This window comes from Micromesistius poutassou (assembly GCF_964030765.1).
Source record: "Micromesistius poutassou genome assembly, chromosome: 3".
Classification (NCBI taxonomy): Eukaryota; Metazoa; Chordata; class Actinopteri; order Gadiformes; family Gadidae; genus Micromesistius; species Micromesistius poutassou.
In genome coordinates, this window is record NC_140273.1 from 462,305 (window position 1) to 481,860 (window position 19,556).

General features: G+C 50.0%; 2 protein-coding genes across 5 annotated transcripts in view; one reads left to right on the top strand and one right to left on the bottom strand.

Moving 5' to 3' along the window:
- The window catches only part of pnpla6 (patatin-like phospholipase domain containing 6), a 38,518-nt gene extending 32,286 nt beyond the window's left edge, over positions 1 to 6,232 (top strand). For 2 of the 4 annotated variants that reach the window (XM_084465748.1, XM_084465747.1), the window contains exons 32-36: positions 332 to 484; positions 1,199 to 1,315; positions 2,578 to 2,665; positions 4,310 to 4,479; positions 5,747 to 6,230. In XM_084465748.1, the coding sequence (XP_084321874.1) occupies positions 332 to 484; positions 1,199 to 1,315; positions 2,578 to 2,665; positions 4,310 to 4,479; positions 5,747 to 5,821 (603 nt within the window). In that variant the 3' untranslated portion in view covers positions 5,822 to 6,230. Of the gene's footprint in view, positions 1 to 331; positions 485 to 1,198; positions 1,316 to 2,577; positions 2,666 to 4,309; positions 4,480 to 5,746 lie in introns of all 4 variants that reach the window. The other 2 variants (XM_084465751.1, XM_084465749.1) reach the window with 2 other exon arrangements.
- Positions 6,233 to 13,199: 6,967 nt separating this feature from the next.
- Positions 13,200 to 17,810, bottom strand: krt222 (keratin 222). Its single transcript, XM_084465754.1, has 3 exons — positions 17,107 to 17,810; positions 15,052 to 15,154; positions 13,200 to 13,425 (listed from the first exon to the last, which is right to left on the bottom strand). The coding sequence occupies exons 1-3, from the start codon at positions 17,471 to 17,473 to the stop codon at positions 13,212 to 13,214; spliced, it is 684 nt and encodes a 227-aa protein (XP_084321880.1). The 5' UTR covers positions 17,474 to 17,810; the 3' UTR covers positions 13,200 to 13,211.
- Between the last annotated feature and the right edge of the window lie 1,746 nt (positions 17,811 to 19,556).

Below are 19,556 nucleotides of genomic sequence, written 5' to 3' on the forward strand. Positions count from 1 at the left end.
ACACACACACCTACACACACACACACACACACACACACACACACACACACACACACTTAGACACAACTACGCCTACACACACTTAGACACACTTAGACACACCTACACCTACACACACACCTACACTTACACACACACACACACACCTACACTTAGACACACCTACACACACACACACACTTAGACACACCTACACACACACACACAACTACACTTACACACACTTACACTTACACACACTTACACCTACACACACACCTACACACACACACACACACACGCCCACCCCCGCGCCGCTGACTCCGTCTCCCCGGGGGGGGGGGCGCTCCAGGTGCCCGACATGGCGGAGATCCAGTCGCGGCTGGCCTACGTGTCGTGCGTGCGGCAGCTGGAGCTGGTGAAGAAGAGCGCCTACTGCGAGTACATCCGGCCGCCCATCGACCGCTTCAAGACCATGGACTTCGGCAAGTTCGACGAGATCCACGTGAGTCCGCCTCTCCTGGTCCCGCTCCTGGTCCACTGGTCCACTGGTCCACTGGTCCACTGGTCCACTGGTCCATGGTGACCGTCACCCCCCAGCCCACAACTCTGTGTGTGTGTGTGTGTGTGTGTGTGTGTGTGTGTGTGTGTGTGTATAACTGTGTGTGTGTGTGTGTATGACTGTGTGTGTGTGTGTGTGTATATGACTGTGAGTGTGTGTGTGTGTATGTGTGTATAACTGTGTGTGTGTGTATGACTGTGTGTATGACTGTGTGTGTGTGTGTGTGTGTGTGTGTGTGTATAACTGTGTGTGTATGACTGTGTGTGTGTGTGTGTGTGTGTGTGTATAACTGTGTGTGTGTGTGTGTGTGTATAACTGTGTGTGTGTATAACTGTGTGTGTGTGTGTGTGTGTGTGTGTGTGTGTGTGTGTGTGTGTGTGTGTGTGTGTGTGTGTGTGTGTATATGACTGTGAGTGTGTGTGTGTGTGTGTGTATGTGTGTATGTGTGTATAACTGTGTGTGTGTGTATGACTGTGTGTATGACTGTGTGTGTGTGTGTGTGTGTATAACTGTGTGTGTGTGTGTGTGTGTGTGTGTGTGTGTGTGTGTGTGTGTGTGTGTGTGTGTGTGTGTGTGTGTGTGTGTGTGTGTGTGTGTGTGTGTATGACTGTGTATGACTGTGTGTGTGTGTGTGTGTGTGTGTGTGTGTGTGTGCAGGACGTGGGCTACCAGCACGGTAAGCTGCTGTTCACGGGCTGGGCCCGCGGTGACATCATCGACAAGATGCTGAAGGACCACCGCTCAGCGGACTACAACGACCGCAAGAGGAACGACGTGAGGCACACACACACACACACACACACGCACACACGCACACACACACACAACGACCGCAAGAGGAACGACGTGAGACACACACACACACACACACACACACACACACAGTCATACACACACACACACACACACAGTCATACACACCTACTCAGAGACACACACACACACACACAGTCATACACACACACACACACACACACAGTCACACACACACACACACACACACACAGTCACACACAGTCGCACACACACACACACACAGTCACACACACACACACACACACACACACACACACACACACACACAGTCATACACACCTACTCAGACACACACACACACACACACACACAGTCACACACACACACACACACACACAGTGACACACAGTCGCACACACACACACACACACAGTCACACACACACACACACACACAGTCACACACAGTCGCACACACACACACACACACACACACACACACACAGTCATACACACCTACTCAGACACACACACACACACACACACACACACACACACACACACACACACACAGTCACACACACACACACACACACACACACAGTCATACACACACACACACACACACACACACAGTTACACACACACACACACACACACACACACACACACACACACACACACACACACACACACACACACACACACAGTCAGTCAGTATACCTGATCCATCTGCAATGTGTGGGCGGTTGCCCGCTCGTCTCCAAAGAACTCTGGGAGGTGCGTTCGGTGATTCCTTTAGCCTTCATGTGTGAACATGTAAGGCAGCGGTTCCCAACCGCCGTTGCATTTTCAAATACTTTCTAAGCATCGTCTGCCGGATATATCAACGGGAGCGTAACCGCCCCGCTCCACTAAACACTAATGACTAATTAGTCGTAGTCTTCTCGTGGCTGTGAACAACGAGGCCGGCAGATGTGTGTGTGCTCAGGACGTCTGACGCCCGCTACAAAAAACGTAGTGGTCTGCTTTAAACGGAGCACCGAATACCCATACCTTATGTCATCAACCTCCTGAGACCCCCACGTGCATTTCAGGCTCACCCCAAGTGGGGTCGTGACCCCAAGTGGGGTCGTGACCCCAAGTGGGGTTGTGACCCCAAGGTTTGGAAGCACAGTTCTAACGTGACCCTCGTTAGAACGCGCTGGAGCGTTCAGACCCGAGCACCTCCTGCTGCGTTCCTAACCCCTCTCTCACCCCCCCTCCACCCCCCCCCCCCAGACATGTACGCGTCCTGCCGCAGACTTCACGGACCTGGCTGAGATCGTGTCCCGGATCGAGCCTGTACAGAGCTACGTCGCCGACGACGGTGAGAGCGCCCGGTCGTCACCTCATCCAGTGAACCCCCCCCCCTCCAGCCCCGACCCCTAGCAGCCCGTCTCTCTGTAGCAGCCCGTCTCTCTGTAGCAGCCCGTCTCTCTCTGTAGCAGCCCGTCTCTCTGTAGCAGCCCGTCTCTCTGTAGCAGCCCGTCTCTCTGTAGCAGCCCGTCTCTCTGTAGCAGCCCGTCTCTCTGTAGCAGCCCGTCTCTCTCTGTAGCAGCCCGTCTCTCTCTGTAGCAGCCCGTCTCTCTGTAGCAGCCCGTCTCTCTGCAGCAGCCCGTCTCTCTGTAGCAGACCCGTCTCTCTGTAGCAGACCCGTCTCTCTGTAGCAGCCCGTCTCTCTGTAGCAGCCCGTCTCTCTGTAGCAGCCTGTCTCTCTGTAGCAGCCCGTCTCTCTCTGTAGCAGCCCGTCTCTCTCTGTAGCAGCCCGTCTCTCTGTAGCAGCCCGTCTCTCTGTAGCAGCCCGTCTCTCTCTGTAGCAGCCCGTCTCTCTGCAGCAGCCCGTCTCTCTGTAGCAGACCCGTCTCTCTGTAGCAGCCCGTCTCTCTCTGTAGCAGACCCGTCTCTCTGTAGCAGACCCGTCTCTCTGTAGCAGCCCGTCTCTCTGTAGCACCGCGTCGTCAATGGTGCAGTCTGTCGGCTTGAGGGGTTTGGAGCGGAACGGACGCGGGAGACACAGAGTGTAGCGTTCATGAGAAGCTTTTAACGAGTGTATAGTCCCACATGAGAGAAAGAACGGTTGGCTTAGAACGAGCCCCTTTTACGTCCACACAGGGGGAGGGTCCTCTGCCACGGCGGACACCATTTCGAACCGCAACGTTTCTGCAGTAGCTCAGAACGGATCAACTGCTCGTTTACGCCAACGCAGCGCAGAGCCAGCAATCATAATCGCGTCATTACTCGTATGCTGTGACCCATTAGTTTTACATACTAAATAACTGCATAAAATGTATAAATCTATCAAGGAACCTCATCACTTGATACTCAGCTACTCTATGCTGTCTTGGATAATTACAATAATTTTACCGGCACCTTACAGGCCACTGTAGCTTCCCCTGTGTTGTTGGCAAGGGTGGGGGGAGTGGGGGAGTGGGGGTATTCAGTTGGTTGCAATCTGCAACCACACCGCTAGATGGCACTAAACCCTACAGTATGTCAAGTAAAAAGTGTTCTTCCAAAGAGCGATTTCATTTCTCCTTCATTTGCAACCTGGGCGTAGTTCACACATAGATTCTCTTCTCCTCAGCATTTTGAAGTGAAGCTTGAAGTATATCATGTGGGCGGTCGAACTGTAGTTTGAAGCAGGTGTGTGTGTGTGTGTGTGTGTGTGTGTGTGTGTGTGTGTGTGTCCGTGCGTGTGTGTGTGTGTCCGTGTGTGTGTGTGTCCGTGTGTGTGTGTGTGTGTCCCCGTGTGTGTGTGTGTCCGTGTCTGTGCGTGTGTGTGTGTGTCTGTGTGTCTGTGTGTGTGTCCGTGTGCGTGTCCGTGTGTGTGTCCCCGTGTGTCCCTGTGTGTGCGTGTGCGTGTGTGTGTGTGTGTGTGTGTCTGTGTGTGTGTGTGTGTGTGCGTGTCCGTGTCCGTGCATGTGTGTGTGTGTGTGTGCGTGTGTGCGCGTGCGTGTGTGTGTGTGTGTAGCCGAGGAGTCGGACGGGCTGACGGAGTACGAGGAGGACGGCATGGACACGGTGAGGGAGGAGGAAGGAGAGGAGGAGGAGGAGGAGGAGGAGGAGGGAGAGGACCCTGACGACCAGTCCCCCGGGGACCTGTCCCCCGGAGAGTGGGGCCCCAACGGGGTCTTCCAGACGGTGAGGGCCCCCCCGACCCACGGACGGACGCTCTGTCCCCCGAGCCTCAAACCTACAACCTCACCTTCAACAAAACAGCCTCGGGTCAAGGTCATCCCAAATGACCCTGAGCCACGCCTCCGTTTAACACCACGAAAGTTCGTAACGCGTTAATGTCAAATTATACCTAGCCGTCTTCGCCGTCTGCATCGGTACGTATGCAGACCTATTCATTAAGTGAATTAAACCGATAAAAACGTGACTTTAAACTATTAATCCAGACAGTTTATGGACCTATGTTATAACTCGCACATGCATGGTACTGTGGCAGTACCGGTACAGGGATGAATAGGAGTCACGTGTCAACGCTTCATCGCTGCTCCATCACGGCCAGTCTGCTGTATGTTTAACACCGAAAGAGCAGCAATCCTTTGGCACGGCGCGAAGACCTACAAAGACGATGCCAAGACGCTAATAGATGCTTGTTGTTTCCAGCGAATTTGCGCCGCATGAATGCCGTGTAATTCACTTGATTCTACTCACACCGTAAGGCGTCGATTTGCCTCGTTGCGCCCGAGGTGAAATTTTTGAAGTGTGGCGCAAAATCGGCGTGAAAGCCGCGGCACGAGAGCCTGTCAGCTGTTGAGATTCTCTCAGCCGCAAGATTTGGCTCGCGCTTTCGCATGTTCAAACTCGTTTGAGGAACGCAAACTGAAAGTTTTGCTTTTGGCGTGAACACGGCTTTGGACTAATAACACAGCAGTCAGATGTGTGTGGCGGTTAAATATCCTCCGTGAAGGCTGGCTTTACACGACAACGCTCCCGGGGTCAAACCGACAAAATATTTGATCAGATGTGCCTTTCGTTTAGACGGCAATGGCGTTTTCGGGGCTTAAAAAACGCAAAAAAACTAACCCACCCTCCAGAGTGGAAATCTTAAAAACGCTCCACCGTTGCGTTTCCGTCTAAAGGGTTAACAACGCAAAAGGTGTGCTCTGAGCTGCTCACGCCGGCTCTCGTCCCATACGCGTTGACGTCACGTCCACGTGCAGCACAGAGCAAACCACAACAAACACGTCGGATTTCACACACTTTTGCGTCACCGTGTGCACGCATATTTCCACCCAACGCGGAATGAAAAGTGGGGAACGTCAACGCCACTTTTGCGGTGTTGTGTTCAGATCGTTGTGTCGTGTAAAGCCAGCCTAAGAAGACGATCCGTCCGTTTCTTTTGTTTCTTTTGCTGGACTTAGCAGTAACGACGGCACTTCCTGTTTCCCCCCCACAGGACGAGGACAAGACGGTGCGTCAGCGCAGGAAGTTCACCCTGGACTCAAACACCTCGGAGGTGTCGGACTGCTGACGAGAGGGCGGGAACGAGCAGCAGCGGAGGAGGAGGAGCCTGAAGCGACCGGCCCCGCCTCCTGGCCCCGCCCCCCTGGCCCAGACGCCCCCGCCGGCTGGACCTTAGAGTCGGCCATCTTTTTAAACTTGACAGACTCTGGTGGTCAGAGACTCGCTCTGGGGGGCTTGTTGTGTTTGTTTTTTCGTGTCTTGAGGAATTTAAACTTTTGAACTTTCCGCTTAACTTATGAACCGTCCCCCCCCCCCCTCACCCCCCCCACCCCCCCCCGATTTGTGAACCACACATGAAACTCGTCTACCTGATCTGAAGACCCCCCCCCCCACCTCCTCCACCTCTCCATCCAGGAGACTCAGCCCTCACTGAGACCCCCCCCCTCACTCAGGCTCCTCCCCCCTCACTGAGACTCCTCCCCCCTCACTGAGTCTCCTCCCCCTCACTGAGACTCCTCCCCCTCACTAAGACTCCTCCCCCTCACTGAGTCTCCTCCCCCTCATTGAGGCCCCTCCCCCCCACTGAGACTCCTCCCCCCTCACTGAGACTCCTCCCCCCTCGCTGAGGCCCCTCCCCCCTCACTGAGACTCCTCCCCCCCTCACTGAGACTCCTCCCTCGCTGAGGCCCCTCCCCATCACTGAGACCCCTCCCCCTCACTGAGCCCCCTCCTCACTGAGACTCCTCCCCCTCACTGAGGCCCCTCCCCCTCACTGAGCCCCTCCTCACTGAGGCCCCTCCCTCACTGAGACTCCTCCCCCCTCACTGAGACCCCTCCCCCCTCACTGAGACTCCTCCCCCCTCACTGAGACCCCTCCCCCCTCACTGAGACTCCTCCCCCTCACTGAGACTCCTCCTCCCTCGCTGAGGCCCCTCCCCTTGACAGCCTCTCATAAATACCAACTGCAGAACTGAATCCTAGCTCAGAGGGGGGGGCTTCCACCTCAGAGCCCCCCCAGCACCACCGCTCACGCCTGCATGCCCCTGCCTCCCGCAGGATGATCATATATCGCTCATTTAGACAACGCTAAGCTACAAAAAAAAAGAAGTCTCTGCCATACTGCTGATTAACTATATTTTGTGTGTGTGTGTGTGTGTGTGTGTGTGTGTGTGTGTGTGTGTGTGTGTGTGTGTGTGTGTGTGTGTGTGTGTGTGTGTGTGTGTGTGTGTGTGACGCCATGGCCACGTTGCGGTAAGAAATGGACTGAACCACTCATAGAGAACGAATGTAGAAATGGCGAAAGAGTAGAACAACGTCACAACAAGTTGAGTGGAGTTTAATTCATGCACTCATAGTGGATGAATGGGCAAGCCTGTAGAATGTCCCGGTAGATGGGCGGGCGTGGCTGGTCGGGAGGTCAAACCGCGGATGTGGTTTTTTGAATGGACGAAAACAGAGAAGGAAATTCTCAGTTCGGAGTCAAAGATGAATGACGTGACTTGAATGTTTTTTTGGCATGGCCGTAAGTGTGCCACCGTCGGCGTCATCTCCTGAGTACTGTCGCAGCTGCGGCTCTGGGGGCTGATCACCGTGAGCTCATGGGTCATGGCAGCTGAATCAACACGGAGCCGGACAGCGGAAGACGCGCTCGCCGCAGGCTAGCGGCACGGGACGCCGCCGCCGCCGCCGCCGCGTGTGTGGCACAACACACACACCTCCCGTCCCGAGGGGGACCCGCTCCTGTAAATGGACCGCTATGTAACACGCGTCTTATTAATGTCGAATTATACTTACGGCTTAAGGAGCCGTCTTCGCCATCTGCATCGGTACGTATGCAGACCTTATTCATTAAGTGAATTAAACCAATAAAAAACGTGACTTAAAACTATTAATCCAGACAGTTTATGGACCTATGTTGTAACTCGCACATGCATGGTACTGTGGCAGTACCGGTACATGCAGGGATGAATAGGAGTCACGTGTCAACGCTTCATCGCTGCTCAGCGGGCCCCTGGTGATGCCCCCATCATTGGCCAGTCTGCTGTACATTTTCTCCCCATCATGTGTTGGGAATGGCTTTGTTTTATTAATTTAATTTTTAATATGGGAGAATCTCCAAATGATAATTTTAATATAAATGGTTATTTTATAATTAGCTTGGCTTTAGTGTTTTTGTTTTTTTTTTGCACTGAAATGTTCTCTTTTTATTTGTTGGGCCACAGAGACTAACTTATTGATTTGTATTTGTCCCAGGCCTTGAGACGCAGGGGGCTTAGGATCTCAGGCGTACTCGTGCTGACTGATCATTTAATATGCATTCTGGATAATAAATATTAATTATACACTGTGTCTCCTTGTTTTGCATGTGCCTATTTCGGGGCTGCCAACTTTTGGGTTTTCGCTGGCGTGAGATTCTGTAGAATCTTGTAATACCTAGGCCTACCTCATAGCAGGGTCCGCGGGTGTAACTGTTGACTGTGTGCCATGTATGTGAAGTTGATATCTTCTGATGGCCACGAATTCATTGTAAAAAGAGAACACGCATTGACATCCGGAAACATCAAAGCTATGTTGAGTGGACCAGGTCAATTTGCTGGGCGATCGGGATTGTTGACGGGGGTGGGGACCGACGCGTGTTTTTTGTTTTTTTTTGCCGTGAGAAAGTGTGGCGTGTGAGCGTGTGTAAGCAGGCAAAAACGTGTGTCACAGGGTGAAACCGTGAGAGTTGGCAGCTCTGCTATTTTCATTAAAATAGTTTTAAATGTAGGCCACTTAACTTATCAATTTGATCCCGAACGAAACTGAGGATAAGCTCAGAGGATGGCATTATGCAAACGACATTGAACGATCACTTTTCGTAGCCTATGTAAATTGTTTTAATTAATTGTTGTATCCATGTTGGCATGCATTCACATATACAAGGGATCTTTTTGCATGACTGGACGACTTCAAGTCCTTCAAGCCCTCTCCAAGTGTCATGAAGGACCGGGTTATACAGACCGGACATTGTCCCCCGGGAGTCAAACACTGGAACCACAACTCATCTGGTCTGAATCACCACCTCCAAAGCAGTCGTTAAACGTGTGATTGAACCTGGATCAACACGGTTCCAGGAAATAGGCACCACGCTCCTGGAAACAGGAAATGGCAATTTCAAAATAACGATTCAAGAAGAGGTACCGTTGAGTGAGGCAAAATCCGACGTGCACTTCAAACCTCATCACAACAAAGGTCGGAGACCGGAGGGTGGACAGGCACAGAGTCATCATCAGAAGAAAGTCATTTTGTTTAGACCATTTACTTAACGACTGCGCTTTCAGGCAGAGAAAGGTCCATCGCTTCAGGGTAGCGACGGCCGTCTTAAAGTAAAAATACATAAACCAAAATGCAATGTTAAGCTGCACCATTGAACAGGAGGACTGGGAGGAATACTCCCGGGATGGATGCTTACACGTAGGCTACTGAACACGTCCTTACAGGTAACCGTGAGGTCTGCAGGCCCCACGGTGCGTGCCAACAACGCACCTCAATGGGTCTAGAGTTCTCCAAATAACCAGCTTCCCTGGTTTTTATATTGGCTCCCTGACTGGCTCGCCATTATCTCCAGCTCATGTCTTTTGTGAGCAGGGGGAAGTCAAAGGGCAGTGAATCAATCCAACCTTTTCATGGATACTCTCAAGCTTCCCTTTTCATCAGTTCCCTTTACACAATCAGACAATGGGAGGTATGATGCTGGCGGATGGAAAGGTATTACCAACATTCATAACACTGTAGCTATGTAATTTAGAACAGGGTTCTGCTTATTACACGCTTGGGTTATACTAAGGACAACACTAACTGCTGAGATTCACGCCACGGCTGCCTTCCATCCGCCCACTACTGGTATACTTGTTCTTTTTTTTTATTTTTTTTTATCTAAGTAGCCTACATTGTAATAATTATCTGATGTGCATAGAGTAGGCCTACTCTCGGTACAGTTACGTTTTTGAGCTCTGCAACATTTTTTCTTAAAGAGACATAGGCCTATATGCAGCTTTAGTTCAAAAGACTACATACACATACGATTGTAGGGAACAAAATATTCACTAGGGCTGTGTGAGAAGGTGAAACCCTCCCCCTTCTCACAGTCTCGCATAAGAGAAACTATTATTATTATTATTATTATTATTATTATTATTATTATTATATTGTGTATATATATTATAATGGGGATGGTGTGAAATTGGACTTCCGCCACGGTAGGGGGCAGTGTGGTAATGAAATCTCAGGATCCTGGCATCAGGGAATAGCCCAGGGGGTGTTGATATAAACAGCTGTTTTGTAAATATCTATAGGTTGTGCACAAGGTGTGGGTATATATATATATATTTGGTGATTGTTTATTTAGTGTCATGTTTATTTTGTATTCACCCAATGTACTTTCTGGTCAGTTATGTAGAATTGGTAGCTTTAGCTACAGAATGTTCCCCCAACTAGTGGTATGGCCCATACGGCCTTGATTGGTCCAATACATTTCCCTATTTAAGGGCTGCCTCATTTGGTGTTTGCGGGCTGAAGGTGGTGCTGGCGTGACGGGAGGCCAGTGCGAGAGCGATACGTGGGGCGACCACGCCGGTCCCTCACAGGCTGGCTTGCTTTGCATTTATTATTTTCTTTCACGTTAATATGGATTTCAATGAGTAGTGTCGTGGCAATTTCCTTTAAGAGGTATTGCTTCTAGGACAGATGAGATTTCTAAATGCAAAAAGGCACACAATACTTGTAGATACTTAACCTAGGTTTAATGCATGCATACATTAGACTCCTCTCTGGCAGAGTGAGTCCAGACAGACAGTTTGACAGAGTTGTTTATACCGTTTCAGATCCTCCCCACATTGCAGATGTCAATAATCAAATCAGGTAATGTTTACCCGAGACACAGAGTTGCCTGTGTTCTCATCAGGCAGAAGAGTGCCTAAGAGGATGTCTTCTCCCTTGTGACCCGTTTACCCAAGTACAAAGGTTATATTATTGGTTGATTCGAAGGAAGGTAGGCCGGCTTCCCATTGCAAAGGGTTTATCAATTCTTCTTCTTCTTCTTCTTCTTCTTCTTCTTCCTCCTTTGTTTTAGCAGGGTAGTCACATTGAGACAGTAGTCTCTTTTACAAACGAGCCCTGGCCAAGGTAGACTAGCGCCTATAGCTAAAAAGACACATCAAAACAGAGAAACAGATTTAGATGCCACCGGGGAAGGCTGTCCAGCTGACCACAGCACAAAGGTTAACATTTTGATTGACTCTGAGGAGGAAGGTGGGACAGCTGACCACAGCACACGGATCAACGTCTTGTCGACATCGCTCACTGTGAGACGCTGATTAAGCACAAAGGTCAATACGTATAGACGACACTGAGCAAAGGCGGGGTGGCAAGACAATACAGGGAATGGAAAACAAATTAAAATGTAGCAACATATGTATTTTTCCATCACAGTAGTGCCTAATGTACATATCAGATCAAATATATAGAAACATATAATTTAAGACTGGAAGCAGACAAGCGGAGAGTACATTTATTTATTTCATGTCTTGTTTCAGAAATTAAGTATAACCAACAGCCTTAATTAATGGTGGTATTATTAAAGAGCAAAGCATTTGTGAATAACTCATAAATTAACATAACTGAACACACAAGGCAAATTAATGGGGGAGAGGAGCGTGAGTTCACACTCTTCAGTCCTGTGTGTGTGTGTGTGTATGTGTGTGTGTGTGTGTGTGTGTGTATTTTTGTAAGATCTATTCCCCAGGGACCATTAAAAAACAATTACAAAAGCTATACAAACAACAAAAGCTTTCACAATGTATATTACTTTTATTTTAAAGGATAAATCATCAAATAAACCATACATTTACCTTTAAAGTTATTCTAAATAGCTCCCAAAATAAGAAGCACATACTTTTAGTGCTCAACGTAGCATAGCAAAAACCAAGCTCAGAAGAAAACTGCATAGATATATTTATATTAGTTTTGTTTAATATCAGGGAACACCCAACTGATCTGCCTCTCTCTCTCCTCACTCTCTCACACTCAGTAACATTGTTTCGTTTACATTTCTGGTATCTTTGGTGCCAGCAAAAATATGGCATAACATCTGTTTTAATATGAAGTGTAGCGTGTTGAAGATTTGCGCATGTGTAGCACACAACCTTAAAACAAGCGTTAAAGATATTGAAGCGTTACCTATTTACAAATACCGCCTCCTTCTGGTGGAAGACGGCTATCAAAACTGAAACACAAGGAAAAATCCTCACCGCAAATAAAGTCACAGTGATACATTCTTGGCATTACATTATGAGCATACTAATTTCAGTTGCCAGAAAATGTTTTCCTTGGATATAGAGATTGAATTTGAATGATAAAACTTTTGGAGGGGGGGGGGAGGACAAACACACACACACACACACACACACACACACACACACACACACACACACACACACACACACACGGAGTCATGAAGTGGTCTCAAGATTATTGCACTGTTAAATTTTAGCCGAAAGCTGTGCATAACTAGAATTAATGATAACACTATTAATAATAATAATAATAATAATAATAATAACAACAATAATCTCATTTTTCAGTCGGCACAAGGGTACATCCCCCGTTGTAATGATTGCAGCATTAATCTTCTATCTGAGTACTTTAAATTTGACACAGTAACATCAGTTTTGTTTTGATGTAGAAAGATGAAATATAAATACGAACACAAGGTCAACCGTTTCCTTTCTCATGTGTTTTCTTAAGAAATTCTTTAGCTTTTTTTCTCTTCTTCTTCTTCTTCTTGTTATTTTCTTCTTTTCTTCTTTATCTTCTTATTCATATTCTTTTTGCTTATGAAACGGCCTAGAGACAACAGCGGCGGCAGCAGCAAGGAAAAGCCAAATGTGTGACGACGAGGTCTGTGCTCCTCTGGGTCAGTGGAGGTGGAGCTTTACCAAGACTCAGCAGGGAGGGGGGCGGGGGTCAGGGTCAGACTCCCCGACACATTCTCACTCCGAGCTCCGCAGAATAAAAACTCACCATCCCATTCTTTCACCCCCTCTGACACTGCACTCTCTCTCTCACTTTCTCTCTTTCTCTCTCTCGCTCCCCCAACCCCCTCACTCTCTCTCTCCCCCCCCTCTCTCTCACACTCTCTCTCTCTCTCTCTCACTCTCTCTCTCACACACTCCCCCCCACCCTCTCTCTCTCTCACACTCTCTCACACTCCCCCCACCCTCTCTCTCTCACTCTCTCTCCCTCTCTCTCTCTCACACTCCCCCACTCTCTCTCACACACTCCCCCCCACCCTCTCTCTCTCTCACTCTCACTCTCTCTCTCTCACACTCCCCCCCCACCCTCTCTCTCTCTCTTTCTCCCTCCTCTCTCCCCCCCCCCCTCCCCTCCTCCCCCCCCCCCCCCCCTCCCCCCCTCAGCTCCTAGGTGATGGTGGGGATGCTGCGGGACCTCTTCATCACCAGACGGACCTCCACGTCGGGCAGGCTGTCGGGTCCGCTGGGGGCCGGGCAGCCCTCGTCGTTGGCCGCCATGTGCAGGTCGAAGCGCAGCGACACCGACTTCTTCCGCAGCTTGGGGTTCCCCTTGAAGAAGGAGCCTTCCCATTGGCGGATGGCCTGGTCCATCTGCTCCGTCCTGGGGGGGCGGCGGGGGGAGAGAAAGAGAGAGAGAGAGAGTGTGAGAGAGAGAGAGAGGGTGGGGGGGAGTGTGAGAGAGAGAGAGGGTGGGGGGGAGTGTGTATGAGAGAGAGAGAGTGAGAGAGAGAGAGGGTGGGGGGGAGTGTGTATGAGAGAGAGAGAGTGAGAGAGAGAGAGGGTGGGGGGGAGTGTGTATGAGAGAGAGAGAGTGTGAGAGAGCGAGAGGGGGGGGAGAGAGAGAGAGAGAGTGAGGGGGTTGGGGGAGCGAGAGAGAAAGAGAGAGAGACAAAGTTAGAGAGAGTGCAGTGTCAGGGAGGGAGGGGGGGTAAACGGAGACTTCATGACGATGTGTCATGGGTTAAGCCAGCACCTGTAGTGGGCGTGTGTGTGTGTGTGTGTGTGTGGGTGTGTGTGTGTACACAACACACAACACAAAAATAGTTCTTTTCAGCGGTGATTTGCTCTGTGATGTGGCGGCAGCACAGCAGCCCTGGGGTGTGACGCCCTCGGGGTGGGGCTGGGCGGGTGCCTGTCAGGGTGGTGGTTGTAAGACACCCCAGGGGAATGGAGCAGTTTTGACACCGCACATCCGCAATTAGAGGCTCCATCCTGGGTGTTTTACAACCACCACCCTGCCGCCCACATCACAGAGCAAGCCCCGCTGAGAAGAACTGCCGCCAAACAAAAACAAAACAAGACACAAACAATTCTCATGGCGCTGGTTGCCTGCTGAGGAGAACGCGGCGTGCGGCCGCGGTCGTGTTTTCATGTGTAAGCCGAGTTGTTGAACATCGCAATGGCTTTGATGCCCGCCGGCATTCTTCTCATTGTCTGGCTGCCAGACGGACTGCCTCGCTGTCGTTGGTGAACAACGTGTGTGTCTCCGGGGACGACACAACACAACAACTACAACAACAACAGAACCACCACCACCACCACGCCGCCGCCGCCGCCGCCGACGGCGGTGTGTCCGGCGGTTACACCAGGCATGTGTGGCCTTCACCAGGTATATGTACGCATGTTCTGGTACGTACGTCGAAGGAGAGAACCGCCTTGAGACGTGGTCTCAGCTTCGAGACGGTCCAAGAAAAGAAGAGTGTAGTGGTGAGAACCGGTCACACAGAATAGAAATGACCGGTTCTATTAAATATCCCGAACGATTGCGCAACTAGCGCAAGAAACGTTTTCGGGAAAAGAAGGAGGTTCTAATTCTTGAACTTGATGAAAACACGGACAGACAGACCAATGACGGCAATGTGACCTGAGTGAGCTCAAGACGTGGAATGATCTGGAAGTGCAATCGATCACTCAAAGGACCGCTCTTCTGTGTTCCTTCTCTTGGGGGTCTCTTGAGAATTCGGGGATAACGCCTCCCAGAAAATGGACAGGACCGGACCATATTGTGCATGGACAGAGTGTCTGGCTGATGGAGATGGGTGGGGTTGGGGCGAGATTTTGGGGGCGGGGTTTGGGGGCAGAGTTTGGGGGGGGTCAGAGTTTGGGGGGGGGTATGGCGGGCAGAGTTTGGGGGCGGGGTTTGGAGGGGTCAGAGTTTGGGGGTGGAGTTTGGGGGCGGGGTAAGAGTTTGGGGGCGGGGTTTGGGGGCGGGGTTGGGGATACTCACTCTATGGTGCCGTGACCTTCGGCGCCCTCCCGCACCACGTTGCCCTGCAGGACCTCCTGGGTCTTCACCATGGGGATCCGCAGCTCGCCGCCCCGCTCCGGGTCTGCGTAACGGGACCACAAACAACAGAGGGACCAGATCAGAGGGACCAGATCAGAGGGACGGTGGACCAACCACTGGGGGACGAGTGGAGTCCACTTCCTTTATTGGTTGAATGTTTGTCATTTCGCAGATTTACATTTACATTTAGGGCATTTAACAGGACGTTTCTTTTTTTCCAAAGCGACTTACAATGAGTAAACATTTGTCAACAGAAGGAGAAACAATGTGGGTACAGTAAGGATGTTCATAGAAGCAATAGATAGAACAATCACTGGGTTAACCCGTTACAACAAAGAGAGCTAGGATACGATGCTACATGATGCTGAGCACTATTCTTTGCGGGCCAGGACGTACAGACATAAATAATTGCATAAGAGGGGTGTTTTGAGGAGAGTAAGGGAGGAGAAGGGGCAGTGGGGGGGGGGGGGGTGAGGAGGGAGGCTATACAGAGTCCAGGTCAACTCTGAACAAGTGTCTCTTGATGCTGCTGCTTTTTATTTCAAATAATTGTGTTTCTTCATTAAGGAGCAATTAGCGGTTCAGCATGTGGGCCGAGGTGACCTACAGTTAGACCGAGGACACTCAGTCAGGAGGAGTCAGTACCATTTACATTTACACTTTAGGGCATTTAGCAGACACTTTTATCCAAAGCGACTTACGCTTAGTACATCTGTCCGAAGAAAGAGAAACAACAATATAGCTGTCAGTACAGTAAGGATGTTCCGCTCCTAACAACGTACGTTCATCAGAGTGTGGAACATCACACTCAGACCACTAGACCTTCCTGAGTGTGTGTTATGGAAGAAAATTTACCTTACATTATTGTGTTAACATATACTTTTTATCGGGCCTATATGCTATATAAATATAACAATGGTGGAGAAAAGCTTAAAGAAGACATGCCACCACTCCTCTCTAACAGTGGCCTAGAGTGGTGCCAGAAAGTCTGGTGACTGGCTTGATTGTGGCGACTCACTGACATAGAGGTCAAGAACCAGGTGAACTGAGGTTAGCCTAGGGACAAAAGAACAGCTGGACACTGCCATAAACTGTTGCTGACCCACTCCTTAAAAAACTCAGACATGCATGTGCAGGAGATCCAGATGGGACAAACATTCTTGATGGACAGAAAGGGATACATAAGGAGCAGCCCGTGACCAGCTCTGGAGTTCTTTGTCAAACCAACTCGGCTTTGCTCTTACTTGTTCGTGAGTAAAAATTATATAGTTATAGTGTTAAATGCGGTTTATCTACCACAGTGTGTCTGTGTCTGTGTGTGTGTGTGTGTGTGTCTGTGTATCTGTGTGTGTGTCTGTGTCTGTGTATCTGTGTGTGTGTGTGTGTGTCTGTGTATCTGTGTGTGTGTGTGTGTGTCTGTGTGTGTGTGTGTGTGTGTGTGTGTGTGTGTGTGTGTCTGTGTGTGTGTGTGTGTGTGTGTGCGTGTATCTGTGTGTGTGTGTGTGTGTGTGTCTGTGTGTGTGTGTCTGTGTGTGTGTGTGTGTGTGTGTGTATCTGTGTGTGTCTGTGTGTGTGTGTATCTGTGTGTGTCTGTGTGTGTGTGTGTCTGTGTATCTGTGTGTGTGTGTCTGTGTATCTGTGTGTGTCTGTGTATCTGTGTGTGTGTCTGTATGTGTCTGTGTATCTGTGTGTGTGTGTGTGTCTGTGTGTGTCTGTGTGTGTGTGTGTGTGTGTGTGTGTGTGTCTGTATCTGTGTCTGTATGTGTGTGTGTGTGTGTGTGTGTGTGTGCGTGCGTGTGTGTCGGTGTATCTGTCTGTGTGTGTGTCTGTGTGTGTGTGTGCGTGCGTGTGTGCGTGCGTGTGTGTGTGTGTGTGTCTGTATCTGTGTCTGTCTGTGTGTGTCTGTGTGTGTGTGTGTGCGTGTGTGCGTGCGTGTGTGCGTGCGTCTGTGTGTGTGTGTGTGCGTGTGCGCGCGCGTGTGTGTGTGCGTCTCACCCGTCAGTACGACCAGGCTCTGCCGTCTCCTCAGCATGGAGCTCCTCTTGCGCCCCCCCCCGTGGTCCGGGGGGGGGAGGAGCGGGGGGAGGTCCGGCAGCGGCTCGGACCGGGGCTCGTCCGGGCTGAGGGTGGGGTCACTGAGGGCGGAGTCACCGAGGGCGGGGTCGGTGAGGGCGGAGTCACCGAGGGCGGGGTCGGTGAGGGCGGGGTCACCGAGGGCGGGGTCACCGAGGGCGGGGTCGGTGAGGGCGGGGTCGCTGACCTCCGCTGTCTCCAGGCCGTTCTCCTTGGGGGGGGGGGGGCCCTCCTCCACCCTCGGACCCCTCCAGGGCTGCAGGCTGACCGCCTGGCCGTTCCGCACCATGTACCTGCGGTTAGGAGCATCGCTTACACGTTTACATCCAGGGGCGCGTGTGTAGCCGACGCTTTTATCCACAGCGACTTACAATAAGTCGCTTTGGATACGCTTATCCAAAGTGACTCACAACAAGCACATTGGTCAGAAGAAGAGGAAACAACCATATATCGCCGTGGTTACAGTGAGGACGTTCATTGAACCGAGTTGAACCAAGCACTTTAAACTTGTTAGGTTGACTCATTCCCCGTACACAACAGAGACAGCCAGGATTAGACGCTACACAACTCAACACAAGTCATTGGCCAGGACGTACGACACACAATAAGTGCGCACATTGAGTATGGGTAGTACCCTACTGGGGATTCAAGTATCACGGCGCGCAGTCAGCGCTGACCGCCTGTGATCATGTCTCAAAGGATAATGGCAATGATACACAAAGTGCTTGACTGACGGATAAAGTTCTGTCATGAATCCGGATGTACGTTTGACGTTAGCTTTGATATCGTTAGCCTCATAGCAGAATTGCCTCAAGTCATCGTTAGGGTTTCTTCGGGAAAAACAGAAGAACCCATTTATTGGCGAACACGTAGGATTATTGTATTTATAGTGTCAGAGTAAAATCGACCACATATAGCCAATAGATAGATTTATTACACGGCTCTTCTCAATGCTGTGGAACGCTCCGTTCACTTGCACGGGCCTTACCGACTTCCGGTGGTTAATTATTTTTCAATAATGACCGTTGCCAAGCACATAATGACCGTTGCTAAGCAAATGATGACCGCTGTCAAGGAAAGTGGATTAACTTATCAACCCCAGTGTACTCGGTTGCTAAGCGATGTCAACAACGTCTTTTGCAGACTATTTCTCTGCCGATCAGCACTACGAATGCTGGTGACAAATAGTAAATTGTAAAAAGACACACCGTGCGAAGTTATTTTTTCGTTTGAGCAAGTAGCCGTGTAATAAACGGGATGATGTATAGAACCGAACGTCGCCGGTCATTATTGGGGAAATAAGCCCCTTCAGGGCGAACCAAGACACCTCTGATTCACGTCGGTGTCCTGTTCGCCCTGTCTGGGCTTATGTCCCCGATAATGACCGGCGTTCTATACATTATCCCTTACATAGCCAATGAGGCACAGGGAATCACTAGCACTAGGAGAGTAGAGTAAGGCAGATATCACAATTTGGCCAAAATATGACTTGTGGCAATTATGACTATTATGATGAGGTTAACGATATGCTTTAATATACACTAAAAGGGTACAGATGAAAAATATCGTCAAACAACCACTGAACTGGTAGCTTGAAAGACTATTATTTTCAAGACAATACCCTACGTGGACTACAGGTGGCGCCACATCCTAAAAGAAGGGTCACTTGCGGTTTGTCCGTCGGCTGAAAAAGGTCCCCGGATATTCACCACGGGGCATGCCAGTGGAAGGATTCTACACTAAGTCAAACAGCAGGACGACTCGCAGCTACACACTTGTCAAACAACAGCCAGGCTCCCAGGCCCTTCATTGACTATGCCACTAATGTGAGTTGATTGACACCTGTATTGTCAGCTTCCTGAATGGTGAATGATTAGAGAGAGAAAGCTGTCTGGCAAGCACACAACAGACAGATAGGCGTTGTTTTAAGAACGGCTACTTTTCTTTTGCATACACGCATACAAGAACAACACCTCGCATGGCAAGGCAACTTTATTTACGTAGCACTTTTCATACGCGAGGCAGACTCAGTGTTTTTTTTGTTTGGGCTAATTGTTTTAGATAAAAAGCAGACTTATTGAAGCCTAGCGGTTGAGTTCAGCCCTCTGGCCTGACACCAAGCTGTCAGCCTGTCAAGTGGAAACCGTCGTTCACGGGACTTCTGCTGAGGGGATAGAATGTGGTGATGAAGAGGGGAGATGTTTAAGGTTAAGAGATCCTTCCTCCCTGGCGTTGCCTTTGGGCCCGTCGGCCATGAAGAGGAGAAAGTAAGTAAGGAAGTTAGTGAGTTAGGTTAGTGAGTAAGTGAGTGTGTTAGTAAGTTAGTAAGTAAGTTAGTAAGTGAGTACTATAAAGACCTTAAAATGTAAAGG